General features: G+C 43.7%; 1 protein-coding gene across 4 annotated transcripts in view; it reads left to right on the top strand.

The window, feature by feature from the left end:
* Window positions 1-9,463, top strand: part of MCU (mitochondrial calcium uniporter) — an 83,570-nt gene that overhangs the window by 51,940 nt on the left and 22,167 nt on the right. For 2 of the 4 annotated variants that reach the window (XR_006168736.1, XM_042818333.1), the window contains exons 1-2: window positions 2,199-2,207; window positions 4,138-4,207. The exons of the other annotated variants lie outside the window; for them this stretch is intronic. Coding sequence is in view for 1 of the 2 variants with exons in the window: in XM_042818333.1 (XP_042674267.1) it covers window positions 4,148-4,207 (60 nt within the window). In the remaining variant the exon portion in view is untranslated. Of the gene's footprint in view, window positions 1-2,198; window positions 2,208-4,137; window positions 4,208-9,463 lie in introns of those variants that run through there. 4 annotated transcript variants of the gene reach the window in all.

The raw sequence follows: 9,463 nt of genomic DNA, 5'->3' as shown, positions 1-9,463 counted from the left end.
TGTGAGCTGCTTGAATAAAATCTTGTATGTGTGTATGGCATTAGCTACAAGCTACGTGTGCCATGCTGAGTCGTGTTCTTGAAGGTCAGAAGGAAAAAATGGTATAGATGCACTGCTTCAAAGAGTGTGAGGTGGTCGTTAATTAGCCCTCTGTCTCATCCTTGGAGTTGTTCTTGGTGCATTAATGTTAATAAGCTTATGGGGAGACTCAACTCCCCTGATTTTTGCTTCACGTATAATGGAAAAAAAGGTGCTTTCAGACTGTATGAAATTTCTACCAACTTGTTTAAATGTAAGCGGCATGGATGTAGAATCATTAAGGTTGGAAAAGTCCACTTAGATCCTGTAGTCCAACTGTCAGCCATCACCACTGCGTCCACTAACACGTGTCTCTGCTTCAATAGCACTGTCTGTAATAGGTGATGATTTTGCTATTCGTCTTCTTGCTGATGGTTGTTAAAGCTGTTATCAGATGATGGCTGTGGAAATGATGGTGGCAGAGGCTTGAGATGCTCCCACTGCTGCAAAATGTTGTAGCTATGACTGCAGTACAAATTTTAAGTGCTGTCAGCAGCAGATTTAAAATCAGCCAGCTGACTTGGACTGCCTTTCTCCCGTTTGGACAGCTTGTTCCACAGCTGTGGGGTAGCTTCTGCAATGGCCCCAGTGCTTGAACCCCGTGCCCTGTGAAGTGCCAGTAATGGCTTAACTGACGTTACAGCAAATAGCTGCTGTAACGCTCAGCATGGCTCTGGCAGTCAGTTGTATTTAAGGCCAAGTCAAGAAAGGAGACCTTTAAAAGTCCATCTGGAATCTTACTTGGTTCTCAGTGGTGCCAGGTGAGCTGGCTGCCCATAGCCTGGGGCTGTGGACTCTGCTACTGTGGCAAAAAAAAAAAAAAAAAAAAAAAGGAAAAATATAGGGCTTATAGCAAGAGACTTGGGATTCTTCTCTTGCAGCATGGTCAAGGTGTTCTCACGCTATATATATACATACATATATTTCATTATGTGAATGCTTTAGGGATTCTTGTCGTGTACAGGATAGAGGATGTGTTTGCTTAGTCTCCATCAGACCCATCTTGAGCCCAGGTACTTTAGCACATAAGAGAGGTACATGAATTGTACTTTCTATGAGGAGCAAACGCTGATCTAGCTTATCTCTCCATTGTTATCTCAACCATCACTACGAGCAAACTCTGCTTTTTCTTCTTGTTTTCAAGGACCAAATGAAAAGACACTGATTAGGGACGCTTGTCTGCCGTAACAGGTGTGCCCAGTTCTTTTTGTGCCCACTATTAGGGGAAGAACTTTGGTTACACAGTTACATAATCTTTATGTCGTGTTAGAAAAGGATTGCAATTGTATTTAGTGAGGTCAAGCCGGGTAACTAGATGAAATTTGAAACAGAGCAAAGTAGACATGAATTCTGGGGAAGCTGGGTAAAGCAAGTAGGATCCGATAGAAGGAAGAGGGTCATAACTCCAAAATTGTTGGCGTTTATCAGGTGCTTTCCAGTCAGGGGTGAGACTGTGAAATGCCAGCTGTCAGGCTGTAAATCCATTGCTATGAAACCTTGACTTGGTAACTGCTTTTCATTCCTGCACTGAGGAAGAGGGACTCCTTCGTGGCCTGGGGGCAAGGCAGGGAGATAGCTGCTGATGCAGCTGTGTAGCAAGGCCTTGGCCACTGCACAGCTGAGGCTGCTGCTGAAGGCACAAAAGAATGGTGACATGGAGGCCAAGTAGAGATGGGATGCAGATTTTTGAGGTGGAGTGAATAGGTGTTTTGCACATACCTGCTTGTAACTTCTTGTTGCTGGTGGAAGGAATTTGGGCATGATGACTTGTTAAATGATTTCTTGCTATTTAGTTACTACTCTGTTTAACACTATCCTTAAGATCGTTGAAGGTGGAATGGGAAGAGAAAAATTCCCTTTATAGAACTCAGAACTTGTTAGGCGGTGCCCTAACTTGGTGTTTGCTTGATTTAGCCTTTTTAAGGTGGATGTGAGGCACAGGAGCCTTTTTCAAGTCAAAACAGATGACTGAATGTGCTGGTGGAGTAAAGCACATAAAGCACAGTTTCTGAGCTGGGGCTGATGTACTTTAATACTGCTTACTAGGAGGTGTCACAGGCAAGTCCTAAGCTTCAGTGTCGTATGAAGTAAAAAGGAGGAGATCTGTGCACAGCTGAAGAAGAAATACAGTAAGTCTTCTATTGGCTGTTTCAACTGCTATGAACAGTAATGTTGAAATTACCAGCAGAGCGCCCAGCTGTTGTGTTATCATTTGTGGCTCATCTTGGGAGGAGGCTTCCAAGTAGGGTGAGCTAAAGTCACGCTGCTTGACCTGCCTCTGCTATTGACAAGGTGTGGGGCTCCACATGAAGTGTGTTACCAGCTGTGCTACATGCTGGTGTTATCCGAAGATGGGTGATGTTTGACTCTGGAATTCCCCCTCCCCCTGCTATTACAGCACATTGCTCTGTCAGATGGTAAAGATGCCACACTTTAGACAGTCAGCTAATGATTTGTTTAATGGTGCAGTTAAGCACCAGTGAAATCAATTTAGTGACAGAGTTAAAATTATCTCCTAGTTACATAGGGAAATGAAGTCTCATCTCGGTGGGGAGAAGAAGGGAATAGGGTAAGATTGCATTCAAATGCAATTCTGGAAAGTGTGGGGCACGCAGAGAGGTCTGTCACCCCACTAAGGGGTAAGCCTGACACTTGGGTTAGTTATCTCTGGCTGCATTGACATGAGCATTTAAAGTCTCTAGCTGAGTTGAAAATGGGTGGGAGAGCTTACTGCAATTGGTTTCAGGCTATGCAGGCTTTATTTCCATTGTTTAACTTCCTAACTTAGTCTAGACAAACTCCATGGGTGCTTGTTTTCCTTGCCTGGAAATATGCTCACATCCCGTAGGTGTTGAATCTTGTGTGCAGGCTTTCTAACTGAGGGGATGAGCTGCAATTTTGCATCACCTCCCTGCAGATCTCCCAGCACCCCATAGAGTGCAAAGCAGCTTTCTGCAGGGCAGACTGGGCAGCACAGAGCTGGCTGTAAAATGCCTGTCCACGGTGACTCCTGCAGCTGAGACCGCCCAGTGGTATGCAGTGAGAGAACTGGCACCGTTCATCTGTGGCAGGGGTGGCTGGAGGAATTCACCACGGAGTGAGGTTTGGTTGGTCCTGCGTGCTTATCGCTTTGAGACAGCAGGAATGGAAGTTTAGGTCTTCGCTGTGATTTCTGGGGAGATGTGGAGGATTATAACATCGCAGGAGCTGCCTGCATCCAGAGAAAATAAATACAGGTGCAGTGCTTCAGTAGTAGGAATAATTTATGTTGGATGTTTTCCTTGAGATCTTGCTGTTTTAATGAAAGCAAATACTTATTCTTCCATTATTCCTTCTTCAAGACTTTGTCTGGAAGGCCGAGGATCCCAAAATAAGTTTCAAATTGGGTGGGTTTGAGAATGAGAAATGTGTGGGGAAAAGCTCCCTCTCATCCAAGCCCCCTCAGCCTCAGATATTTTCATGCAGCCTGCTGACAGGTTTTCTCACCTGCCTCCCCCCCCCAAAAAAAAAGGGGTTGAGTTCAGTGATCTCAAGTAACCCGTGTGCATGTCATTGCGTGAAGGTGTAGGCAAGCCTTGATCGTCCACAGTTACCTTGTCACACTCATTGAGTTGAATGCCTTAAATTTAAATGCATCTTCTGGTCCACGTTATTATGTCAAACTTGCTTCTGTATTGTTAAATATACTGTATACATCAACAACATACCCACCTACTGTTGAAAATTAGAATGGGTCTCATAAACAGTCCCAAACAAATGCTCTCAGGCTATGTTGTAGGCTATAAAATTGTTCCTGTATCTCCTTATGATTCAAAGGTTGATACATCGTGCATTGTAAAGCGTGTGGTGATAGCAGCCTGCTGGTGTAAGCAGAAGCTTGTGGTGGTTTAAACTGGAGATGGTCTCAATCTGAATGGTGTGGCCAACCAGTGCTGTCCTGGCCTTCCCTTAGCAGCTCCAGCTGCAAAAATATGACTTAGATGCTGCATGCTAGAACCTGTCAACACCACAAAAACTGAACAGATAAACTGGAATTGATTCTGTTGCTTTTGTCTTTAGGAACGTTGGAATGAATCTTCATCACTTTCTAATATGGGAAGAAAATGCCTTTGAAGGGAGCGTTGTGGTGGTGAGCTTGTCTCCTACCAATCTGTGTATGCTTCCGCAGGCTATAGTAAAGCTTTTGCAATTGCAGCTTGATCTTCATTCTGTCCCACACAGTTTTCCAATTTGATAATCGTGTCCTTGAATTACAGGAGTGCAATGTGGAAGTGACACTTTTGCCCTTTTAAGTTGGGTAACTTCAAAGCACTTCTAAAGCAAGTTGCGCCCACTATGGGAGGAGAGAGCAAGGTAGAAAGGCTTGCTTGCTCTGTGCTCACAATTGGAACAGCACAAGGCTATTCCAAATGTCAGCACAGTAGTCGTGCTCCTATGTAGGCAAACAGTTTCTTCTCTAGTCATCCATGCAGAATGCACTTTGAGTGGATTTGCTGTATTTTAATATTCTGGAAAATTACCCCTTGTGATTGCTGCGGTGTTCTGCTGCACCATGTATGCATTGCAGCAAGGCTGCAACCTGTCTGCCTTTTGCTTTGCTGCTCACTTACCATGGTGCTGCTTTTCAGGCTGTGCCTGGTGAACACATTTGCTTTCCCATCGTTACTATTGTCCCTCAAAAATTAATGATCTTTGTTAGATAATCTGTACTTGTTGTAAGTGTTACTGCTTCCTGTGTCTAAAATAGTGGTGCCTTACTGACTTTTTTTGTATCTAGAGCTATTATAGCATTACCTAGTTTCATGTGGACAGCCATTTATGCTGCTTACAGCCAGCTATTTTAGTACTTCTCTATTAATGGTTTTTCAATGGCTAATGCATTTGCACTGCTGTGCTGGAAGCTGAGACTTTGTGAGCTATCTGAATCAGAGTGCTATCAAGGGACTTGGGCTTGGCAAACAAACTGCCAGTAAAGTCTGCTTGACTGGGAGTGTCAGGACCTGGTGGTGGCTGCACTCCTAACTAGGAATGCCTTACTGCCTTCTATTTTAAGTAATAAGCTTTGTCTTTGTTTAAAAACAACAACAACAAAAAAAAGGAAACAGAAAACAAGCAATGTGAAAAGAGGAATCTGCTTTCTGTCCCTCAAGAGTTTTTTGGGACATGCAAGCTTTTAGCAGAGGCAGTTGGAAATGATCATAATTAGCAGTTGTGATGGCCAATTGTGATTTACTTGCAAGTTATTTTGACCCAATTCACCCATCAGCTAAATGAAATGAGCAGGCAGGGATAAAGGAAACTACCTGTAATAGAACCCTAAACCTGAATCATTTTCCCTTTTCTTTCTGGATCTTCTAAGCTTGTTATTATCTATTTGGAGGATGGCTGCAAGCTATGTCTTGGAGTGAGAACAGGATTGCAGAACTGTGAATGAGGAGATGTCACAAGAAGGGTACTGCTTGGAAGGCAAGGCGGTCCTACCGGCTGTGGAAGCTTGTTAGCTCTCTCCATCATCTGCTTGCTTCGTACAAATGAAAGATAATTACAGGAAGATTCATGTGGCAACTCTGGCCTGCTTTCAGATAACAGCATCTTAAAGTGGAAAGCAGCCTTAGACTATGGGGCTCTTGAGCTTTTTTCAGTAGGAAATGACCTAAGCTGGCTGTTCTGTTCTCGTGGATGCCTTGGTCACCTTTTGGTGTGTTAGCTCTGCTGCTGCATGAAGGGCCTTTAATGTGGGTGATGTGACTGAGTAGAAGTGCTGCTTGCCCATCAGAGCTGTGGCTCTCTGCAGTAACTTGCAAGGCTTGTGTGGTTGGAGGGTTTTCAGCTCATGGCCTGTCACCTCAGCAAGTGCTAAGATCAATTTCAAGCACCCTGTCATAAAGTGTGTGCAGCAGGCCTTTAGCCAATGCATGCAATTTGCAGCTTCCAGCCTCCTAAACTCTTCTTGTAGAGGGTAAGAAATTGTGGTTGAAGGAACGCTAATAATTAGCACTGGGTCAGAGGAAAAGTACTGCTTCTCAGCTCTACTAGCTTCAGTGCAGAAGCTGTAAAGTTCCTGGGAGTACAGTACAATCTCATTCTGTGCTGACTGGTCAGTCTCGGTGCCTGTCCCTCCCTGGCTTTTCCAGGTTTGTTTTTGGTTTTTTTTTTCTCTGTTTCATGTGTGTATTTAATTTTCCTGAGGAGGATGATTGAATTTTCATTAACTAGCTGAACCTGTCAAAGAAAATACAAACTCTAAAGGTGTCGCTGACAGTTTGTGTAATTCAGAGTCAAGTGGTAAATTGCCTCCTTCTAAACCACTGAATACCTATCAAAATATATTAAAGCACTTGAAGCAGTTTGGATAAGCTTTAAGGTGGTGACCCAGCCAAACATTTCCATTGCTTTTTCTTCCACTCCCACTTCTCCCCAGGATAATCTCTTTCCCCAGGGCTGTTAATTCTTCAATGGTCTCCATTTTTCTAGCTCTTTGTTTCCAAGGCATCTCAAACTCTTAATATGAATTAAGCCTCAGCATTCATAGTGGGAAGAAGTGTGAACTGCAAATTCTTCATAGCATGTATGCTGGATACGTGGCTTGCAGGGTGTAGTTTGGCAAGGAGCTGGCTGTTTGGGACTGACTGCTATGAACTGATTTACGTTGTGTGAAGTTTCTTTGTCTTTGAACAAAACTGCAGTGGTTTCTTTTTTAGAGAGATGAACGCTATCAATGTTAGATTCTGAATGTTTAAAAAACAGACATGCTTGAGCTGAAACAATCGGAGAAAAATCCGCTAACATCTTACTAAGCTCCTTGTAGCCTGAATGACGTGCAATGAGTAGAAACCAGTATTTTTAAACTGAAAGACAAAACCATGTATTTGGGAACCCCTTTCATAATGCTCTCCTGTAATCCTGGTTTATTGTGGATGGCTTGACCACTGAAAATCCATGGGAAGAGTTTTTGGTGTACTTTTCTTTGGGATTCTTGTAACTAGTGATTTAACGCAGACATGCAGACTTGATCATTGTGTAATCAAGGTGTGTTCGTGCGTAGCATGTGTCTATAAACTTCAGCTCGTTTCCCCGAGACAGTGGGGGAGGTTCAGGAAGTGCCAGAATTAATTAGCACTGATGAGGACCTGGCTGTTGTTTTTGTACTTGTTTTCCTGAAACTAGTTTAGCTGTTGGGGCCTCCTTTGCTCTTTGAGGCTATTAAGTATAATTATGTTGTTCAGTTTTGTAGTACAGTAATTCCATGCAGGAGATGTTGAAATGAATAGCTTTAAGCTAGCTATTGGGAGATGCTGTTAGAATAATTAATTTCCTCAAAAATCAATTAAATCCTTTTGATCTCCAAGTCTACTCCTTATCTTCCTGGAAATGGCTGATGGTGAAGTGGCTGCTGCAGGCACTGCAGTCCCTCAGGCCCATTCTCTGCCCAGGTCAGGTTTTGGGGGGCAGTGTTGCAGTTATTGGAAGCTCACCTTCTCCAGAGGAGCAGGTCCAAAGCAGCTTCTCCCTGCACTCACTGGTCAGGCTCATTGCTGTTGAGAAAGCTGTAGAAATAGAGCTAATGAGCCTTCTTGAAGCCATACCTAAAATGAGGTTAGATAGGGTTATGTATGCCTGTTCCTTGTGTGGTATGGATGGGGTAAATCCCACCTTTATTTCTCTTCCTCTTGAAGAGGGGATGGCTGAACTTCTAGAATTCCGAGTGAGAAGCCTCCGGAGCTGAATCTAACATACTGGATCATGTCAGATTCAAAATGAGCATGTGCTTTTACTGCCCTTGATTCATACACTGAAAATGTGCTCCTGCAAGATTTTCACTTGCTTAATTTGTGCTTAGCTGCCTTTTCTAGGCAGGCACAGTGTCTAGTGGAAAGATGTCAAGCGTCCACTCTTCATCAAATGAAAGAATTTTCCAGGGCCTTGTGATGAGATTAGCAAAAGGGCTGATTTTTACTGATGGCACCTGGTAGTACCTGGAAGTGATGTGAATCTGAATGTAGGAAGCAAAGAAGCATTTCAAGCCGGGTGCCCTAAGGTTTGGTATGTTTCACAGAATAAACCTGGCCAATACTAATTGGCATCGGGTATTTGTAACCACTTACTGAAGCCATGGGTTTTGTCTTAGGACCTGCACCTCTGAACATGAGAATATCTGAAATATATTGCCCAGAAGTGCCAGATAAGTTTTGGCTTCCCCTACCTGAGTGCCTCATGAGGGATCCAGTCCTAAAGCCAACTGGGTGCCTGAGCTCCTCTGGGAGGCAGGAGGTTTGTCTTTCGCACTCGGACTGACCTGATGTCACTTGGGTGCAAAGGAGCTGCCTCATGCTGCCTGAGGCTCTCCTCAGCCACAGCTACTTGAATTTCTCTGCCAGTTTGTTTTGTGAACTGAAGCCATGAAAGGTTAGTGGAGTTCCTTCTTTCCTGCAGGAAAATGAGCAGGGAATGGATGCTGTGAGACTCCTCCAGCACTGCGATGCAGAGGACTGCTGAGGCCTGCAGAATGCTGTACCTTTGTTTCAGAGTTTGTGCCTCTCTGAAGCTGTACTGATGCTGGTGCTGGCCTGGAAGTCTGTAGGAGCCTGCTGTTTCTTCTTAAGAGCTGAAAGCAGGGATCCCTCATCCTTGAGTTGATTTCCCTGGAAAACCAGTGCAAGTTTGCTCCTCCTAAGTGTGCACTGAGACAGAGAGAATTCCCTTGCACTTGTGGGAATTCTACTTCATAACTCAGTTTATTGTTTCACTCCTGATCCTGTAAATGCCAGGATATGCCAGTAGGCGTTTCCTCACCAGGAAGCTCATCCTGCCTTTATGCAGAATGACAGCAAGGTGGGAGAAGAGGGGAAGGAGCTTATCTGCAAGTTGGCTCATATGCAGGGAATTGTCACATGTGGTTAGGTAAGAACTGGAGACAAAAACAAACAACAGTGAACTGCTGTGCAAAAATCAATCTGATCCCATCTGTCTGCTTATACCGTTCTCAGAAGTCAGTGGCTGAAGAAGGCAGTCATGCAGCAGAAGAAAACCAAAATTAGTGGCATCAAAGCTAAACAAATTGATAAACTAGTTTCTTAAACTAACTGTGGAAGTCCCTTTAATTTGAGAAGAGTTAACGGAACAGCATTTGAGTAATGAGTTGAGAAAAATTCCACTTTGCCTTGCCTTTGTGTTTGGGTTGCAAAGGTGACAAAGGCTTTAAATATGGAATGGTGTTTTGTTAGCTTTCACTTGCATTTTGAAAGCCTGAAAAACAGAATTAAATTCTCAGGTTTGTTTTGTTCTGTTTTTTTTTCCTAGTAACCATGAGTACTGTACTGACAAATAGAGTTCAAACCAGTCTTCTCCAGAAAAGCAAAAATCTTTTAAACGTGAATCTGTGAGC

This window comes from Centrocercus urophasianus, unplaced genomic scaffold (genome assembly GCF_019232065.1).
Source record: "Centrocercus urophasianus isolate 14NV4802_14NV808 unplaced genomic scaffold, USGS_Curo_1.0 seq_17, whole genome shotgun sequence".
In the NCBI taxonomy this organism is placed as follows: Eukaryota; Metazoa; Chordata; class Aves; order Galliformes; family Phasianidae; genus Centrocercus; species Centrocercus urophasianus.
This window is presented reverse-complemented; position numbering and strand designations above follow the sequence as displayed.